Source organism: Ailuropoda melanoleuca, chromosome 4, assembly GCF_002007445.2.
Source record: "Ailuropoda melanoleuca isolate Jingjing chromosome 4, ASM200744v2, whole genome shotgun sequence".
Classification (NCBI taxonomy): Eukaryota; Metazoa; Chordata; class Mammalia; order Carnivora; family Ursidae; genus Ailuropoda; species Ailuropoda melanoleuca.
In genome coordinates this window covers 30,534,047-30,555,702 of record NC_048221.1, presented here as the reverse complement: position 1 = coordinate 30,555,702, position 21,656 = coordinate 30,534,047, and the positions used below count along the sequence as shown (strand labels likewise).

General features: G+C 40.5%; 1 protein-coding gene across 1 annotated transcript; it reads left to right on the top strand.

Annotated features, from left to right (window-relative positions):
* Window positions 1-9: 9 nt before the first annotated feature.
* THOC7 (THO complex 7) lies at window positions 10-21,378 on the top strand. The gene is made up of 8 exons (XM_034658587.1): window positions 10-165; window positions 14,437-14,554; window positions 15,799-15,926; window positions 16,243-16,329; window positions 18,854-18,911; window positions 20,142-20,208; window positions 20,291-20,360; window positions 21,082-21,378. The coding sequence occupies exons 1-8, from the start codon at window positions 147-149 to the stop codon at window positions 21,147-21,149; spliced, it is 615 nt and encodes a 204-aa protein (XP_034514478.1). The 5' UTR covers window positions 10-146; the 3' UTR covers window positions 21,150-21,378.
* Window positions 21,379-21,656: the final 278 nt, after the last annotated feature.

Sequence of the window (21,656 nt, the reverse complement as noted above, 5' to 3'; positions counted from 1 at the left end):
GCGGCTGCTCAGGCGTCGGAGCGGACGGCCGCGGGCGCCGCCGCCTCCTCCTCCATGGCTGTTTACCCGGCTGCATTGTGGGAGTTTGACCTCCGCCGCCGCCAACCGCCGCCTCAGCTTGCGCCGCCGCCGCTGCCGCGCACGCCATGGGAGCCGTGACTGACGGTGAGGCCCGCTCGCCGCCACCCCGGCCCGCTCCCCCGAACCCCTCGGCCGCCCCGGCCTCCCCGGCCTCCCACGAGCCCCCTGGCCTCCCCGGCTGCTTCCGGAAGCCCCTCGGCCTCCGCGATCAGACCCCTCGGAGAGCCGGCCTTTCCCGGACTCTTCCCCCGGGTCCTTCGGGCCTCTCCCCGGACCCCTGGTCTCCCTTGGAGCCCCTCGGACTCCCGGCCCGCTCTTCGGAGGCCGCGCCGGGCCTGCGGAGGGTGTGCTGGGAGGATGGTCGGGGGGCTGGGAGCACACGTGGGGGCCCAGGAACGGTGGCAGCGGCGCGTGGGCGGGTGGTACCGGGAAGGGGTCCAGGCCATCGGCGGATGTGGTGAGGGAACACTTGGTGAGAATATGGGGTCCAAGGAGTGGCGAAGGGGAGGAGGAGGTGGAGACCCTGCCGCCGGGGGTCGGGAGGGCCTGTGGTGGGCTGGAGGGTGTGAGAACTTTAGGGATGGGGTGGAAGTTTGGGACCAAGAGCGGACGAAGGGAGAGGTTCCAAGACACGAGTACAAAGGGTGTCAGCGTACAGAGGGTGACACCTGGAGGAGTCTTCTGGACAGGTTAGGAAGGGCCCCCAGACAGTGGTGTGGATCGCAGTGATGCCTGAGAACTAGCCCCGGACTGGAGATAGGGAGAGGGAGATAGCGATAATATCTTAAAAGGATAGATGTGGACGGGGGTATTGGAGGACAATCAGAATGTGCATGGGGGATTTAGAAGGAGCCAGTGTGAGGGATGAGGCCGCCTGGGGTAGATCAAGACAATAAAAGATTTGTCTGTGTATATGTGTTGGGGACGGTGGTTTGTGGGCAGGAATTGGAGGAAAGTCAGCAGGCAGACGGGGTTTGTGGAAAGTTGTGAGGATAGTTTAGGAAAGGTGGACCCTGTGCGCAGAGACCCAAGGGGTTATCTATGAACTGAGAGTAGAAATAAAATAGGGTGCCACCTTGGGGAAGGTGGACAGGCATAATGGGCAACTGGAGGGAGAACCTAAGAAAGTATTTGGTTACGGAGGAAGGAAGTCCTTTAACAACTGGGAAGGGGATGTCTAGGGGTGCTATGTGTATTTGAAGAGAGGGTGACCAGTAAAGGTAGATGCCTGTGGAGAGGCCATTTCTGAAAAGTTAGAGGTAGACATAATCTCCATATTAAAGGGCCTGCAATGGGAAGAAGAGTAATAGACCTAAATTTGTGATAACAGGTAGTGAAGTGGGAGACTAATCTTAAAGGTCCAGGACCTTCATGGGAAATTCTAACTTTGCTTCATTCCAGTTTTGTTTATCCTATCTAGGCTAGGCCTTGGAATTACAGTACAGAACCAACAAGCAAGACCTTTCCCCCCCTTAGGTTGCAGTCTGGTGGAAAGACACATTGGATAATTAGTTTTAAGGGTGGCAAATGTTACCACAAGGGGAGTACAAGGGTGGGAACTGTGGGAACATGTAGCAAAGATTGTTTATCCACTCTCAAAGATCAGCTTCCCTATGACAGTTACTGTTAATCCCATTTTTGAAGAATAAATAGTTGTGGTTGGACTGGTGTTCCAGGTGGGGAACCACTTGTGCAAAGGCCCGAAGTGCTGGAAAAACTCAAGAGACGATAAATATTGGCTAGAATTTAAAAAGTTGTAGCCAGAGATTTCTGAGGGCAATGGGAATCAGTAGTTTTTAACATTGGTGCTGTGTGATCAGAATTGCATTTAAAAAACGAACAAACCCCCCCACCACCACCACCACACTATATGTACTGTGTGAAGAATGATGAGGGGAAGGGAAGAGTGGAGTTAAGTTCTCTCTAGCATACAGTATTCATCATGTGTCAAGGAGTGTTCTAATTATTAACTCCACTTTACAGATGAAACCGGGACACAAGGAGGTTAAGCAACTTGTCCACGTTTGTGCGGTTAGTAAGGTGTAGAGCCTGAGCTCAAAACCAGGCAGTCTGGCTCCAGAGTTCTTGCCCTCCCTTCTGTGCATCCAGTCTCTCAGTTACTGCTGCACTAGTCCTAGTAAGAGATAATGGGAACTCAGACAAAGAGGGAACACAGAGAAGTAGAATGAGGTAGAATGCCAGGACTTAAGTGGTTGAGTGGATGTTAGAGGCCACCGGAGTACCCACTCTGCCCCTAATAAGCTGTCTGATCTTGCTTAGGTTAATTACCTCTTTGAGCCTCAGTTTCATTCTTTGTAAATTAGGATAATAAAATCTATCTCATAAGGTTGTTTAGAGGTTTAAATGCAATAAAAGTTGTAGTGCTTTGCACTGAGTCCTACATATAATAATGTTCAGCAAATACTATTAAACGTTAAGATTTGGTTTAGTCATCTCTCCTTAATTTTCCTTTGATTAGGACTGTACCTTCTTCATCTCTGTATTTGCACAGATTTCCCTTTTCTGCCTGGTAACTGGCATTTATTCAAGACCCACCTCAAATATTCATCTTTTCTAGAACAGTTGATCTTTCACCTATTAACCATAATATTTTATGCATATTACTATTGTAGGCCTTAATACTTAATTTAGTTAAATGACATATTCTAGAAAATATTTAAGGCAGCTCACCATAATGTGAAAACATACAAAATAAATTCATGAGAAAACAGGGCATAAAGAACATTGAGAGGAAGGAAAACAAGAGGAAGTTAGAAGTGGGGTGATCCTCAAAATGCAGTGGGTAAAATCTGGTACATTAATTAAGGCAGCCAGCAGTGACTTGTTTCTCTACTAGTTCATAGCAAGAGGCGGGACCTGGTCCACTCTGTGCTCTTGTGTACAGGAGAGAAGGCAACATTAGATACACAGTACAAGCAATTCTTTCTGATTAAAACACTAGAGATAAAGTTGATCTTTAGGGTCCCCATAAAGAAAAGCTAGTGTCATATCTTTAACCTCTTATCAGCACCGATGATCATAGGGCTGTTTCTTAGCACATCCCTGACTAGGTCAAAGAAGGCTAAATAACAATTTAGAAAGGCATCCGAAAGCCAATAGGTCATGTGGTATAGCCGAATACTTCTGCGGCACTGCCTTAATTCAGAGCAAGGGGTTTTTTGCAAATTTGTTTTAAGAATACTTAGGTCATAGAAGAATGGATGAAGTACAACTTTTTCAGGCAGTCCTCTGTAAACATGGTTTTCCTCAACTGAGCTTTTGGTAAAAATCAAGCAGAAGTGAGTAGTGGGTATGATAGGTCAACAATGTATTGCATGCTCTCTGGGCCCAATTCAAGGTACTGTCTACAGCAGTAAACTACTGAGGAAGACCCGACTTCTGCTTGGGGGACAGAAGCAATAGTGTGCAATCAAATACGTAATAAGATAATTTCTGAGAAAAAAACATAATTAAGTTCTGAAATTACATAAGTTCTGAGAATGAACTGGATAGGATATGAAAGACCATAAAGGGGGAGGGCGGCCCACAGTCAGATACGACCTCTCTGAAAAGTGACCCTTAGAGTAAGGCCTGAAGGCGTCAACCCTGTGAAGAGTCCAGGAAAGGATTGAGGACAGGTTACAACTCGTACAAAGGCCTGAGGCGAAAATAAGCTCTGCCCTTCAGAGAAGATAAGGAATAAGTTTAAGGAATAAGATAAGGGTTGGTATCCAGGTGGGTCAGGAGGGATATGATACAAAAGGTCAGAGAAGTAAACAGGAGCTTGTCCAGAGCCACCTAAGCCTTGGAAAGGAGATTGGATTGTCTTCTGTGGGTACTTAGATATGATTGGAGGATTTTAAACAGACAAATTAGGGATCCCATACTTCTTTTTGATCATTCTGGGTTGCTGTGTGGGGAGTGGAGTCTAGGAAGGCAAGAATGGAAGCAGAGAGGCCAGTAAGAAGTATTCCAAGAGTCAGGGTGGGTTTGGATTAAGATGAGGGTGGCTAAGAAGACAGGAGTGGCCTGAATAGCTCAGTCATCCTGACAAGTTCTTGGAGGAGTACCAGTACCTGTCTCTGGAGCTTAAAGGACAGCTAATGCCCTCTTACAAATTGGAGGTGCCTGGAAGGATGCTGTGCCCTCATGTAATCCTTTCATGTGGGTTTGCCTAGCCATTCGGACTGGGAGCTCTTGGAGGAGAAGCTCTTTATTTCCTGCACCCTGTACAAGGACACTTTGGTTAATTTGAGGAACTGCCCTCCTCAGAGGGAAGGAGAGAGACATGATATTGTTATCTATGGATACTGAACTATAGATATTATCACCAACGCTACCATTTTATACATGGCAAAATAGAGGTCCTGGGAAACGTTTGACTGTCATGTAGCTAGTTCTTGGCAAAGTCATTCTCTCTCCTCCCCTGTTGCCACCCCAGTATTTGGCTAACCAAAAAACAATTTGTTTTTAAAGGATTTTACTTATTCATCTGAGAGAACACGAGCAGGGCGAAAGGCCGAGGGAGAGGGAGAAGCAAACTCCCCACTGAGCTGGGAGCCGGGTCATGGGCCTTGATCCCAGGACCTGGAGATCATGACCTGAGCCAAAGGCAGACACTTAACCATCTGAGCCACCCAGGCACCCCTGAAAAACAGTTTAGATGTTGTCACTGTTAAGTTATGTTCACAGTTTGTATTTTGTATGTGTTATTTTAAAGGGTGTTAAGCAGTGTTAGTACCCTGAAAGAAATCATTTCAGAAGCACTTTTTTTTTTTTTTTGAGGGAGAGAGAAAGAGAGAATCTTAAGCAGGCTCCACGCCCAATGCAAGCCAAGGCTTAATCTCATGACCCTGAGATCATGACCTGAGCTGAAATCGAGAGTCAGACGCTTAACCGACTACACCGCCCAGAAGCACTTTTTGCAGTACAGAGAACATTGATACATACATCAATGTGCCAGAGCACAGATGGGAGATGAGAAGGCGGTGGCAGGAGCAGGGTGTGTCTGTACATTCCATTGGATAGAGCTTGTTGGTTTTGACAGTATTTTTATTTTTTTTAATTGAGGTAAATTAGTATATAACATTAGTTTCAGGTGTACAACATAATTTGATATTTGTTTGCACTACAAAGTGGTTGTTGTGATAAGCCTAGTTATCATCCATCACCATTCAGTTGACCCACTTCCCTCATTTCGCCTTCCCTGCAGTAACCCTGTCCCTCTAATAACCACTAATCTGTTCTCTGTATGGGTTTTCTTTTTTTTTGTATTGCTTGTTCATTTGTTTTTTAGATGCCACATATAAGTGAAATCATACGGTATTTGGTTTTCCCTTTCTGACTTGTTTCATTTAGCATAATACCCTCAGGGTCCATCCATGGTTTTACAAACTACAAGATTTCCTTTTTTATGGCTGAGTAATATTCTATTGTATATGTGTTTTTGCTTTTTAATTAGAAAGTATAATGCTTGGATATATGCTCGTTAAAACTTGTTTTTAACATGCCTACGAACAATATGACCGAATAATGGAACTGTACTGTGACTTTCTAATAATGTGATTGTGTATATTTTCCTATGGCGGAGATGACACTACTCATCTGTAAAAAGATAATAATACACACTTTATAGGGTTTCTTCAAGGGTGAAGTGTGATAATATAGGTAAAGAACTTTGAAATTGACTACTTAATCTCTTGTCCAAACCAGGACACTGTCCAGAGTGAAAGGAACAAACGAGATGTACGGTCCTCAAATAGGAGTACAAACGCTGGATAAGTGCCTGTTGCTGCTGTTATTCCTATTTCAATTGCTGAGCCAATGTTAATTGGACATTTGTGGTCATGGAGTTTACTTGGCTTTTTTTTTTTCACTAGCGCCAATGGATTTCACCACTTTTTTCCCTCGGCTGCAATCCCAGCACAGGGGTTACTGATGCAGGCAACTATTAAATAATGTTTCTTTAGCCAAGATAAATGGCTTTTCAAAGCAAGATTGAAGTTCCAACCTTGACTTTATTATTATTAGCACCACCCTCTAAACATTTAAGTAAATCTAGAGAAAAACAAAAGGACCTCAGCACTATTTTCTTTTTGAAAAAAAATTTTTTTAATTTAATTTTGGTTTAAGTAATTGACTTTCACATTAGCAATATATTTAGACTAGCCCTATGCTGTCTCACGAGAGGTTAATATTTACATGGAGAAAGCAAACCATCTTATTTACTGTTCTTTCCACTGCTTCTTTGTAACTTCTTAATATGTTGGCCTTCAAAATCGTTTTGGTGATTTTTAAGCTTCATGAAAGGAGGGGCTACGTGTTATTTTACCATAAGTAACCTAAAACAATTAGACATAAGTAATTCAGCTTAATAACCCATGAGCAGTAGCGACCCAATGATAAATCTAAAAGGAATCTGCATGCTCACTGTTTTTATATGGCCCTAGTCTCTCCTCTTGTAGGTCAAGTCAAGCCAGTTTTCTTTTTTCTTGTTAACACATCATGGATTCATTAGAGAACATTGCATGGAACTTATAATGCAGAAGAAATGAAGAAAAATACCTCAAAATGATGAATAAGCTCACTCTCCAGATAGCCACTATTAGTATTTTTAAAAAGAAAAGTAATGCATGTCAGACAATTCAAGAAAAATAACACACCAAGTGACAAGTGAAAACTCTCCCCTCTTCACCTTCCATGGCTAGCCCCTCCTCCCAGAGGTAATCACTATTAACTGGTTTTTGGTATACCTTTTCAGAATGATTTTTAAGTGCCTATAAAGGGTAAAAAGCAAATTGTGCCAAACTTGTGAGTTTGAATCTAAGCTCTACTCCATATTTCCGGTGACATTTAATTTGAACAACTTTCAGTTCCTTCACTGGTAAAATAGAGGTGGTAATATCTACTTTATAGGGCTCTTGTGCGGATTAAGTGTATTTATATGTAAAAAAACACACACTTACCATATTGCAAGCATTATGTATATGTTGGTTGGCCACTTTGTATATATACTTTAAAATTTTAAACAAACATTTATACACTCTTCTGTGTTATACTTCTATAATCATTTTATCTTGGAGCTCTTTCTTTTGTATCAATGTGTAGTATTCTTTTTTTTTTTTAAAGATTTTATTTATTTATTCGACAGAGATAGAGACAGCCAGCGAGAGAGGGAACACAAGCAGCGGGAGTGGGAGAGGAAGAAGCAGGCTCATAGCAGAGGAGCCTGATGTGGGGCTTGATCCCATAACGCTGGGACCATGCCCTGAGCCGAAGGCAGACGCCCAACCGCTGTGCCACCCAGGTGCCCCCAATGTGTAGTATTCTATTACATTTTTAAAATTTATTCTCCGGGCGCCTGGGTGGCTCAGTTAGTTAAGCGTCTGCCTTTGGCTCAAATCATGATCTTAGAGTCCTGGGATTGAGCCCCACATCAGACTCCCTGCTCAGCAGGGAGTCTGCTTCTCCCTCTCCTTCTGCCCCTACCCCCTTGTGTGCCCACACTGGCTCGTGCTCTCTCTCTCTAATAAATAAAATGTTTTTAAAAATTCTCTAGTAAACATCTAAGCATTTGGTTATTTTCAGTTTTTCACTCTTACAAGTAGTATTCCAATGGAGATATTTGTATAGATGTCTTCACACACCTGTGGAAATAATTTCTAGAAGACAGGTCAAAGAATATATGTATTTTTTAATTTTGGTACATACTGCTACATTGCTGTAGTAGCCAGCTGTTTCAAATTCACCCTGCCTCAAAGTGTTAAATAAACTGTTGTCCCTTCCCATGGTTTTCAGTTTGGATCCAGAGTGTTTAGGAACACCAAGAAGAAACCAGTGGTGCATTTCCATGCTAACAATTCCTTGCTAAAGTGCTTAGAGAAAGCAAATGCTAATCTCCACTGGCAGGTCACAGGATTACTCTTTCCTAAGAGGAGGTGAGATTGCTGTGCTGTGAGGTCTAGCAGTTTAGAAAGGCACACCTGAGGGTAGATTAGCCCTAGGAGGAAGTCACATTAACAGTGACACTCTTGCTACTGGTTGTCAAGCCTTGACCTAGCCTTAAAGAAATAAGTGTCTTGAAAGTTGGCCCAGCATTATCCTCCAAATTGTTTTCCTTTTTCCTATTTTGAATATTTGCTCCAAGATGTTCTGAAAACTTGTTTTGTAATCAAGATTTTAAGAGCTACTGTGAGAGTATAACAATGATGGGTTTTGAAAGTCTGGGTTTATGAGAGATCGTCCTGTCCATGATAAAATGAGAACAGCTAAAATAGCAGTGTCCTCTGAGCAGGGGCTTGGAGAAGGAGAGAGGTCTAGTGACTGTAAAGCAGTCATTTCTTCCTGCCTCTCTGTTTATGGAAAATGGGGTATGACAAATCTAACCCCTTGAAAGGACGTTTTGAGGTTTATTTAGTGTCATAAGTAATTACGTTTTTTTTTCTAGGTATAGGTCAGCATATAAGACAAAAAGCGGTCTAAAATGTATCCCAAATTGATGAGTAAATGTTTGTTTATTAGCATATATGTGCCATAACTGATTTTAAAGTGATTTTGAATGGCAGACATTTTGTAGGTATAATCACAGCATAACATGTAACTGAATCCAGTAGGAAAACTTCCTACAAGCCTAAAATCAGGTAGAAAAGCACCAGTCTTGGGGCAGATATTAGGTATTTGCAGTTAAAAGCTTTTCCGGGGATGCCTGCGTGGCTTAGCTGGTTAAGCGTCTGCCTTCAGCTCAGTTCATGATCCCAGAGTCCTGGGATCGAATCCCACATCGGGCTCATTGCTTAGCGTGGAGCCTGCTTCTTCCTCTGCCTGCTGCTCCCCCTGCTTGTGCTCTTTCTCGCTCTCTGACAAATAAATAAAATCTTTAAAAGCTTTTCCAGATGGCATTGATCCTCATAGTCAGTAAAGAAAGCAATCATGACAACTAAGGAATGATACTGATAACATCATTAAAATAGTTTCTAAGCCATCTTACTGTTTTTATAAAGGGTGGGCCAAGGTCTGCCAGAATTAATAATATTAGCATTTAAGTTGCTTATAGAGAGCTTCAAGCATGATGATAATTAATGAAGTCAATGTAAATAGTAAACAAAGCATGTTTTAGGTGTGTTCAGTCTAGCAGTAATTGATAAGGTACCATTAAAAATAATAATACTCATGTCATCTGTGTTAAGAACCATCAGCAGCCAGTCAGTAGAGCATACAACTCTTAATCTTGGGGTTGTGAGTTAGAGCTCCATGTTGGGTGTAGAGGCTACTTAAAAAAGTAAAATCTTTGGGACCTGGGTGGTGCAGTCAGTTGAGCATCTGAACCTTGATTTCGGCGCAGGTTGTGATCTCAGGGTTGTGAGATCAAGCCCCACATGGGGCTCTGTGTTCATCACGGAGTCTACTTAAGACTTTCTCTCCCGGGGGCGCCTGGGTGGCTCAGTCGTTAAGCATCTGCCTTCAGCTCAGGTCATGATCCCAGGGTCCCAGGATCGAGCCCCACATTTGGGCTTCTTGCTCAGTGGGAGTCTGCTTCTCCCTCTCTCGCTCCCTTTGCCACTCCCTGCCAAATAAATCTTTAAAAAAAAAAAAAATCTTTAAAAAAATATTTGAAAAGGGAAAAAAATTCAAAAGCAAACCAAAGTCCCTTCCCTGTCCCCATGCCAGACAGGGAGAAAGCTGTGAGCTCTAGCAGAGGTGGGTAGTGAAAGGCTAGAACATGTATTTGCACATGAGAACATTAAGGAGGCTGGACAAATCTTGGGACCCAAGGACAGAAAGACAGAGGTCACAATGTGGGAGTCTGCACTAGTGAATGCCATACTAGTGGACTTGGACTTTGCTGGCAGGTAACTGGTAGTTGCTAAAGGTTTAGGACCAAGACTTTGGAGGATTAAGCTCTGGGCAGTGTACAAAATGGACTGCAGCTGGGAAAAGCCCAAGGCAGGGAAGCTATTAGGAAGCTACCAAAAAACATGCAGTAGGAGCTAAAATGGCATGAAAATTAGAGATTAGAATCACAGGTCCTGAGGCAGGTTAGAACTGAGCAGACACTTGGTTAGGAAAAGGCAGGGGCCAATGCCTAGTTGCCCTGGGATCATGACCTGAGCTGAAGGCAGATGCCTAACGACTGAGCCACCCAGGCGTCCCCGGGAGAGAAAGTCTTAAGTAGACTCCGTGATGAACACAGAGCCCCATGTGGGGCTTGATCTCACAACCCTGAGATCACAACCTGCGCCGAAATCAAGGTTCAGATGCTCAACTGACTGCACCACCACCCAAGTGCCCCAAAGATTTTACTTTTTTAAGTAGCCTCTACACCCAACATGGAGCTCTAACTCACAACCCCAAGATTAAGAGTTGTATGCTCTACTGACTGAGCCATCCAAGCACCCCTCTTTTTTTTTTTAAATAGCTTTACTGAGGGACAATTTTATACAAGGAACTGAGTATTTAATGTGTGCAATTTGATGCATCTGGACATATGCAGACACCTGTGATACCATCACCACAATCATAGCTTTTTCAAACAACAGCTAACAGATTTTGAGTTCATATGGTTCATATGGTTCAAAAATCAAATAATGCAAAAAGATATTTCCCCATCTTCCAGCCTGTTCTCTGTCCCACTTACCCTGGCCCTCTCCCTTGGTAATCCCTTTTATTAGTTTCTTGTATATCATTCCAGGGTATTTGTATGAATATAAGCCTATATTCTCATTCCTCCCATTTAAGTATGAAAGGAAACATGCCGTACGTACTGTTCCTCACCTTGTTCTTTTATCAAGTTATCTTACGTGATCTCTCTGTATCAGCACATAGACGTTTCCTTATTCTTTGGGGTTTTTTTATGGCTTCATACTATTCCATCATGTTCTTGTACCAAAATTTATCTAGCCCCCTGTTGATTGACATAGTCATATTGCATATGTACAAGTTTATCTAGGATTGTTGGGCCAAAGGATATATGTTATTTGAAGTTTAAGTAGATTTTGTTAAAAATACCTTTTAGCTTTCGTGATTGATGATTTTTTTAAAGATTTTATTTTTATTTATTTGAGAGTGAGCAAGTGAGAGAGAGAGAGAAAGCACAAGCAGGGGGAGAGGGAGAAGCAGACTCCCCACTGAGTAGGGACCCTGATGTGCGGCTTGATCCCGGGACCCTGGGATTATGACCTGAGCTGAAAGCAGATGCTTAACCAACTAAACCACGCAGGCACCCCAAAGATTTTATTTATTTGAGAGAGAGAACACAGGCAGGGTGGGGAGCAGAGAAAGAGGGACAAGCAGACTCTGTGCTGAGTGTGGAGCCTGATGCGGGACTTGATCACAGACCCTGAGATCATGACCTGAGTAGAAAACCAAGAGTCGGACACTTAACTGACTGAGCCATCCAGGCATCCCATTGACTGATGATTTTTTTAAGTATGAGAAGAGCAGCCCAAATTCCACTTCCCCTGATTCCCCCAAGCCAAAGGTAGTTGTCCTCCTAATCTCTTCTGGTGCATGTCCCCGTCATTCATTTAACAATGCCAGCCTCCTCTGCGTGTGTGTTCATATGCATGTATTTCTCTACCTAGAGCCAAAGAGCTCAGGTCTTTATCTCACATCCTTAGAACTACTCTGGTACCCTATGGACACATCTGCCCATTGATCAAGTATTCATATGTTTTGTACAAGAAGAGAAGTCTCTGCTTTGGACCTGAAAATAAGATGTTGCCTGCTGGTCCTTGTTAGTATTTTATTGAGACAAAATTCTTCAGAGGGCAGATGGTCCCAGGCAGGCACCACAAATCCAATTTAAGAATATTTACTGCACATCAGAAGCGTAAAGACACAGTGTGAGAGGTTAGGAAGGAAACAATGAATAAGACACAGGACTGGCCCTCATGAACCTTTTCCTCAAGTTTATTTGGCCTGTACAGTGTTCTAAACATTTTTCAAAAACTTTTATAATTGGGCTATTGCATATATAAAAGTACACAGTTCTTAACTCTACAGCTGGAATGATCACAAAATGTGCTGAAACATTTTTACTAGTCACCAAACTTTAAAAATCTCGTGAAAAACCAGCTGTGATAATAGTTTCCCCCTTAGGGTACTCATTCCCCAATTTTCTAGTCCTCAGTAAAGTAGGATGACCAGGTATCTACGAGGAAGATGGGAGTTTTGGGGGGGTGGAAGAGCAGAGCTAAGAAAATGAGAAACTGAACAAAAGGAAGGAAAGGAATTGAACGGCGTCGAACAGACTGCTCACTGGCTGGATGTTTGTTTTTAACAAAGTTAAAGCATGTTTGTGATAAAAAATAAAATCAATTCATTTTCTGTATTTTAATCTCTTTGAGGACTGTTTTGTCTCAGACTCTTCAAATAACAGTGTTGGAGGTCAAAAACTGAAAGCATTAGTTTGTATTTTAAAGTGTAAAATTAAAATACCTGATAAATTGATAACTTGAGCCGCCTGTCAAAGCCATGACTCTGAGAACAAAACCCAATTCTAAAAATGTTTATCTGATGTTGTCACAGAGCAGATTTTAAAACTGCAGCCACCTGCCTTCCAAAGTTTATCTCCGCTGCACCTGCACTCAAAAATACTTCTGCCTACACACAGGAACTATTGTTTCAAGATTTTGATGTTGATTCATCATGCAGGCTCTCTAGGAATTAATCACTTTAAAATATTTTTTAAAAATAATGCACGCAAATGGTGAAAAACACAATTCTGTGAAACGATATAGAAAATTACATTTTTTCTCATCCCCGCTGTAGTCCCTCTCACCAGAAGAAACCACTGTTACCAGTTTCTTGCATTCTTTCCAAAGATATTCTCTGAATACACACGTAACATGTGTGATGTGTGCATGTGCACACACACACATACACAAAGCCTCCCCCCTTTTCCCAATGACACAAATGACAGCAAACTGTGTGCATCTCTGCACCTGTTTCGTTTTCATTTCACTTTGCACCAAAGGAGATTTCTTGCCGTTGGTATATACATCCACACTCTGGGCTGCGTCATATTACATTACACGAAGTTTTCATAATCTAACCAGTCTCTTACTGGTACATGTTTAGGTTCACAGTCTTTCTACTACAAACAGCGCTAAGAACATGTGTTTACATTTATCTTTGTTGGTGGATGCACATGGTATCTAGGGGATTAATTCCTAGAATTGGAGTTCTGGGGTCCAAGAGATATGTGCATTTAAAATCTTGTTTGTGATAGCCCGTTTGCCCCAGAAAGAGCCTACCAATCTCCATTCTGTCAGTGTATTTAAGTGCAGTTTCTCAGTATCCTTGCCAACACTTTTTATTGGGTATTTTGATCTTTGCTAATCTGATAGATGAAAATTATGTTTGGGGTACCTGGGTGGCTCGGCCGGTTAAGCCTCAGACTCTGATTTTGGCTCAGGTCATGATCTTATGGATCATGGGATCCAGCCCTTGGTCGGGCTCGCTGCTCAGTGGAGAGTCTGCTTAGGGATTCTCTCCTTTCCCCCATGTGCACACTCTCTCTCAAATAAATAAATAATTTTTTTAAAAATCATGTTTTATTGGGTTTCAGTCTGCCTTCTCTTGTCATGATCCAGCATTATTTTGTCCAGCAAGAACACTAGCTCAGGGCTGCCAGGCAGGCAGATTGGAGCCCCACTTATTACGCATCATTATTATCTGCCATGCTCTTTGATTTCATTTTCTTTTTCTTTCCCTTGAAGCAAAAGTGAGACAGACTTGTTAAAAAAGAAAAAAGAAAGTCTTCATGGGGAAAGAAACATTACAAATGTAATAACTAAATTACACTTTTTTTTTTTTTTACAGATCCATTCCTGTTTCTATGACCCATCTCTCATTCTTTTCACCCTCTCCTACTACATCTTTGAATCTTTTCTTTCTGTGCCTTTCACCACTACCTCACACTAGTCAGAGATGGGAACACTTCAGCCCTCCTTCTGTGTGAACAGGTTTTTCCAAAACAAAGTTCTCCAAGAACTATGGGCTTATGTCCTTGGTGATACCTGAAAACGATTTCTACTCAGCACCCCAGCAGAAAACTAGTTCCATGAGTGCAGGTGGTCACCCCGACCCCTAGGACACTGCCTGCACACAGTAGTCACTCAATAACTGTCTTTATATTGACATAAAAAAATACATGTAAAGTGTAGTAAAGCCTGCATACCATAAAGTTTGCCATCTTAACCATTTTAAGTCTACAGTTTAGTGACTTGAAGTATATTCGAGTCTCAGTGGTTTTCTTTTGGATGAATGAGTAAGTTGTGCTATTGGTTATTTGTCCCTGAAAGTCAACAAGAACCAGACCATCATTTTAATTCACGCTGTTCTTTTTCCCTCCAGACGAAGTCATACGGAAGCGTCTCCTAATTGATGGAGACGGCGCTGGAGATGATCGGAGAATCAATCTGCTCGTGAAAAGTTTCATTAAATGGTGCAACTCCGGCTCCCAGGAAGAGGGGTATTTCATCTCACTGTTGTTTCTATACCGGTGTCCTGATCAGAGTTTAGACCGTGTATACAGCCCTGTCCGTATTTCAGATTTTCACTCACCTTCAATTGTCTAGTCAGCTCTAGGTGAATCAAGTGTAGGTTTTTCTGGCCCTTATTCTCTTCAGAGGCCTGCTTTATGTTTATTAAAATGTGCAGAAGGTGTAGTGGTAAGAAATAAGGATTAAATTCTGGCTCATTAATTTGGTCACGTTTAGCATTTAGACAAACTAAATGAAATTTTCTCTTTTTAAATTTTTTTTCTTTTTTTACATCAAATATTGGAGACACTATGCATTACTTTTTTTAAATTTAAATTCAATTAATTAACATAAAATATATTATTTATTTTAGGGGTGCAGGTCTGTGATTCATCAGTCTTGTATAATTCCCAGTGCTCTTTACAGCACATACCCTCCCCAATGTCCATCACCCAGTTACTCCATCTCCACCCCTTCCCCTCCAGCAACCCTTTTTTTTAAGTAACCTCTAAGCCCAATATGGGGCTTGAACTCAGGACTCTGAGATCAAGAGTCATCTGCACTACCGACTGAGTCAGCCAGGTGCCCCCATTTTCTCTTTCTTTAATAAGCTAATAAAAAGGTTTTATATATTGCAAGGTTTTATATATATTTAATAACTTTTTTTGCCTTAGAAAAATTTTCCTCATTTGAATTAGCTTTTCACATAAATCATTGTAAAGAGTGAAAAAATTGTGCAAATAAAGTTGTGAGGATAAAAAATTCATCTTGATTAAAACACTTTTGTCAAAGATTTTATTTATTTGAGAGAAAGAGAGAGGGAGAACATAGGGAGAGTGAGAGGGAGAAGCTGACTCCCCACTGAGCAGAGAGGCCCACACGGGGCTGGATCCTAGGACCAGGAGATCATGACCTGAGCTGAAGGCAGAAGCTTAATCGCTGAGCCACCCATTCGCCCCTTGATTAAAACATTTTAAAAAGTACAAAATTTAAACAAGTAGTTGTTTAAATTAAGCTTATATTGATAAGAACAGCAGTCCCATCTTTGCACTTGTAACTAAAGCAGTTTATAAATTCAAGTACATCCCATTAGGAAAAATTAAACATAAGAGAAAGATACTGTAAATTATTTTAAATAAAGCAAATGATTCTCTCAGAACTTGGTAGTTCTGCCTGCATTGTAATATATAATAGTTCAGCTTTGGTATTTACCAAATTCTCTCTTTTCCATTAGATACAGCCAGTACCAACGTATGCTGAGCACACTGTCCCAATGTGAATTTTCAATGGGCAAAACTTTGCTGGTATATGATATGAATCTCAGAGAAATGGAAAACTATGAAAAAATTTACAAAGAAATAGGTAAAGAAATTTAAAGCAATTAATGTTTCCATGTAAGTTAATTTTTACGGTCTAAAGGAGGCAATATTTCCTCATTTTTCTTTGGTTAGTGGTAAAATAATAACAATGACAATATAAATAGAAAGAATATAGTAAATGTTAGTTATAAAAATGTATTCTGATATGATTACAGTACTTTGGGTTATGGCTGTTTTTTAAACACCAGCATCTATTTTATTAGCAATGGAACTTAATTTAAAAACACATTTTAAAATTGAAAATGGATGAAGATTGTACATGTTGTTGCAATTGTCTTTAAAAAAACCTTTTCATATAGAATGTAGCATTGCTGGAGCACATGAAAAAATTGCTGAGTGCAAAAAGCAAATTCTTCAAGCAAAGCGAATACGAAAAAATCGCCAAGGTAAGGTTTTTGTGGGATTTAGTGTGCAAATACTTTATTACTGAGTACTATTTTAATGCATTTTTTAATGTTGTGTGGTAAAATCTTCAGCAAGAATCAATCTGAATTATTAAAAAGAATTAGGAGATAAACCTAATTCTTTAAAACTATATTATTCTTTAAAACAGTGGAGGGGCGCCTGGGTGGCACAGCGGTTAAGCGTCTGCCTTCGGCTCAGGGCATGATCCCGGCGTTATGGGATCAAGCCCCACATCAGGCTCCTCTGCTATGAGCCTGCTTCTTCCTCTCCCACTCCCCCCGCTTGTGTTCCCTCTCTCACTGGCTGTCTCTGTCTCTGTCGAATAAATAAATAAAATCTTTAAAAAAAAAATAAATTAATTAATTAAATTAAATAGTGGAGAAGGAAGACTATGCTGAAAAACATTTTTTTTTTTTTGCTGGATTGTATTGATTATCCAAATATTTATTTTTTTTAGTCCAAATATTTCTAAAGAATTTTTTTTTTTTTTTTTTTTTTACTGTTTTCAGACCCCTTTGCCTAAGTAATGTTATGGTTAATCAGCAAAGGCAATTCACACAAGGACACTAGACCTAAGGTTTTGTTTGTAATTTGTTTCATGGAGTTACTTTCCAGGAAAAAAGAAAAGAATTTAAGCCCAGTGAGTTTTTATTAAGTACAAAGCAAGCAAACATTTGCAAGCTGCCGAAATTGGTAATAGGAGGAAGGTTAAACTTTAGCTCTGTCCTGATCTCTTTTGTTTTTGTTTCTTGGGGTTTGTGTGTGTGTGTGTGTATGTGTGTGTGTGTGTGTGTGTGTTTAAGATTTTATTCATTTATTTGACACAGAGCACAGCAGGGGGAGCAACAGAGGGAGAGGGAGAAGCAGGCTCCCCTCTGAGCAAGGAGCCCAATGCGGGCTGGATCCCAGGGTCCTGAGATCATGACCTGAGCGGAAGGCAGATGCTTAACCTACCGAGCCACCCAGGCGCCCTTCTTTTGTTTTTTAATTAGGGTATGTCCTTGTTGCAGTCCATAAAAACTATTTCAAAATAATTTTAATGGCCGGGGCATTGCTCCTCCTATAATGTAAATTGAAAGAACGGGGGCGCCTGGGTGGCTTAGTCCTTAAGCGTCTGCCTTTAGCTCAGGGCGTAATCCCAGGGTCCTGGGATGGATCGAGCCCCAGGAGCCCAACATCGGGCTCCCTGCTCCGCTGGGAGCCTGCTTCTTCCTCTCCCACTCCCCCTGCTTGTGTTCCCTCTCTCACTGGCTGTCTCTCTGTGTCAAATAAATAAAATCTTTAAAAAAAAAAAAAAAAAAGAAAGAACGGAAGATAAAAAATATAATGCATAATCACAATTGTGACCTATGTATGAAAAACTAGAAGGAAATAGAAAATGTTAATGGTTATTTTGGGGCTGGGGGTTTTTATGTTAGGGTCCTTTTTTTTTTTCCCTGCACTGATCTTGTAATATTTTGTAATCCAAAAAATTTTTATTAAAAGTAACACTTTTGTTGGATTAATATGCTGATTTCCAAAACAATGGATTTTACTTTATAATGAGCCAAGTAAGATATTTAATTCCTTATTTTTAAAAATTGATTTTTGAACTTGTTCGAAAATACACGTGCTCAAGTTCAGTGGCCGATTTACAGCAGGATATACCAACTTATTTAATAATTATTATCAATTCTAAAATCGTTTAAAAAGGTTTCAGTGTTTTTCTAGATTAGTTGAGGCTTTTAAATGAATGCTGCCATTCATCATCTCAAGGTTAACAGGAAATAACAGGGAAACTTGGAGGTCTCAGTCGAACAGAAAGAAGGAATTCTGTCATTTCTGAATTTTAAATTGTTTCTAAATATCTGAAATCTTTACCTTTAGAACGAGAATGAGAAGTGTAATTTGCCATTGTTAAGATCTGAAATGAAAGGTGGGATATATTGACCTCACTGATCTTTGCTGGGCAAATAGTGAAAAAGATCCTTTTCAGAATCAGTCCCCTTAATGATCAATAAAGGGCTTAAGTTCACTTCTGTTGTGCTGGCCTCTTATATCTTTTTTTTTTTTTAAGATTTTATTTATTTATTTGACCGAGATAGAGACAGCCAGCGAGAGAGGGAACACAAGCAGGGGGAGTGAGAGAGGAAGAAGCAGGCTCATAGCGGAGGAGCCTGATGTGGGGCTCGATCCCATAACGCTGGGATCACGCCCTGAGCTGAAGGCAGACGCTTAACCGCTGTGCCACCCAGGCGCCCCTGGCCTCTTATATCTTGCCCAGGGATAGGTAAATGGAAAAAGAGAGTGGGGGCAAAAGACCTTGTTTGGAACAGTTTTGAAATCATGTATCATTATAGTTAGAGTTGAACCAAGTGACATTGGCAGTACTCTTTCCATCCTTCAGTGTTTTCATTTCTTTATGCACTGAGAAAGTGATTAGGAGAGATCAGTGATATTATACCTTTTTTTCATATCCATGTTCAAAAAAACCCTTCATTTGGTAATTATTTTTGTATCTTTCAGAATATGATGCTTTGGCGAAAGTGATCCAGCACCATCCAGACCGGCATGCGACATTAAAGTAAGTTTAGAGCTTACTTTGAAAGAAGCGAATCTTTATATACAAATGTTTACATACTAGCCTATGCATTCTGTTTTTATGGGAGTACGTAATATGTTTCAGAAGGAGGGGTCAGATCTTTCAAATTGCATATTCTAATACTGCTTGATTGAGTTTTTTCCTTCCTCGGATCTTACTGTCTATAGTTCTAAAATAAACGCATATAATATATATCAAAGGAGAGTAGATAAATAAAATGTGGTACGCTATATATATAACAGAATACTAAGTGAACAGTTTAAAAGGATAAACTAGATATACACTTTTTAAACTCAGATCTCAGGGGCACCTGGGTGGTATCTGCCCTTGGCTCAGGTCATGATCCCAGGATCCTGGGCTTGAGCCCCGAGTCGGGCTACCTGCTCATCGGGGAGCCTGTTTCTCCCTCTTGCTTTGCTGCTCCGCCTGCTTGTGCTCTCTCACTCTCTGTCAAATAAATAAATAAAATCTTAAAAAAAAAAAAAAAAACTACCCCCCCCCATTATATACTAATACCATATATTATTTAGAGAGACAAATGTATGTGTGAAATGATTGACTGAGTGGGGAGTAGAGGAGGAAAAAAGGTCTGGGATAAAGGACAGCCAATGAGGTTCTAAGAGGATTTCAGTTAATCTGCAATGTTTTATTTCTTTTACCAAGGGGAAAAAAAAAGAAGACAACTTTTTTTGTCGGGGGCGCCTGGGTGGCGCAGTCCTTAAGCGTCTGCCTTCGGCTCAGGGTGTGATCCCAGCGTTCTGGGATCGAGCCCCACATCAGGCTTCTCTGCTAGGAGCCTGCTTCTTCCTCTCCCACTCCTCCTGCTTGTGTTCCCTCTCTAGCTGGCTGTCTCTCTGTCTTTCAAATAAATAAATAAAATCTAAAAAAAAAAAAAAAAAAAAAGACAGACTTTTTTTGTCAAATAAGTATGATAAAACATTAAAAGTTATCAATTCTTGGGGTGTGATATTCTATCTGTGTTTTCTTAGGTTTTAAAAATTCTCTAGAAATTTGATTTTAATAAAAAAAGTACATACTTAGAATTTAAGAAGAGATCATCCCTAGCTTCAATGTTTCATCATAATGGAGTGTAATAACTTCTTACCCTTTTTCTTTTAATTTTTAAAATACTATTTAGTAACTTAGTTAGGTATCAGTTGTGACTTCTGTTCCCCCAATTAGCAAACTATAACACTGTTTTATTATTTTCAGGGAACTAGAGTCTCTGGGAAAGGAACTAGAGCATCTTTCACATATTAAAGAAAGTGTTGAAGATAAGGTATTTGCACACGTATATTAGTCTCTGTGATATGTATATGTGTATAGATCAATGTGTATTAATTTTTTTCTTGTTAACACAGCTGGAATTGAGACGGAAACAGTTTCACGTTCTACTTAGTACCATCCACGAACTTCAGCAGACGCTAGAAAGTAAGTAGAAATAGTCACAGAATGCTTATAAAGACTTTTGAGTGATTCAGGGGCATGCCTTCTAAAATCTGCATCTTGTTGAGAGAGTAAACCTTCAGTTTCGGAACAGGAGTATAACTGGGTGCTGTTAGAAGTATTCGTGCTATTCAGCTTTCTGCATATATGCAGAAAAGCCTGAATGTGTAGTAATACATGATTTAAAATACATATTCAGTGGTTCACATTAAGAGAAATTCAAGGATGATAGATTTGGAATTCTTCTTGGTTTATTATAGTTTGTTGCTATAAAGTAACAATTCAGGACCCAGGCGATGGTAAGTGAGTGGAGTAATTAGTGCATACGCACATTTGCATAGTCAGTGAATGGAAGGTGCTTTGGGGAACTGGAGACTTGCTCTTTGTATTGACTGTCGCCAATTGGAAATTTCTGTGTTATCTGACCTTATTATTTTTAAGAAAAACCTAAAACCTAGATTTTTTTTTTTTTAGTGTGTTCTATGACATAAATTTTACATTTTGACTTAACTTATAAATACCGACAACCAAAACAGCACTTTCAAAAACCAAACACCGTGTGGGCTGGTGACAGTCATGGGCTGCCATTTTGCCATCTTTGTTTTAGACATATGACTAATAAAGGATAAAAATGTTGTCATGTGTTCACTAAACATATAATTTAAGCAAATGGGACTAAAGTTTTATGGTTCTTTCTCAATTGCAGATGATGAAAAGCTCTCAGAGGTAGAAGAAGCTCAAGAAAGCACCATGGAAACAGAGCCTAAGCCGTAGACAGGCTACTGGTGTACCCTTCCCAAGAGTGTGGGAGTGACAGCATGTTTAAAGTTCTGGCAGTAAACTACCTTGCTTTTAAATATTAACGCACAGTTCATTCGTATTTCTTTACACAAAGGAAAAAATTTCAGTATACATTTGTTTGTATTGAAATGTCTTTTTTATTCTGAAACTTAAAAGGTAGGAAGCCACATCCAAAAATGTTTAATAAAATGTTTTCAAGCCAGATGTGTTTGTGCTCATTAGTATTCTAGGTAGTTTTTAACTGGTAAGACTGGTTCGCTTATAAAACAAGTTGCAGACTGTGAGAAAGTGGCGTTTCTAGGATGTAAGTGAAAAAAATGAGTCAATCTGAAAATTGTTACCATATTTGAAAGTGGAGTGCATGAATAGGCTTCATGAGGGCTGTGAACTTGTGAAATTGTATACAAAGTGTTCGTAGTATGTGCTCACTTGGGGAGAGGCTGCCTGATCCTAACCATCAGTGGTATAAGAGCTAATTAC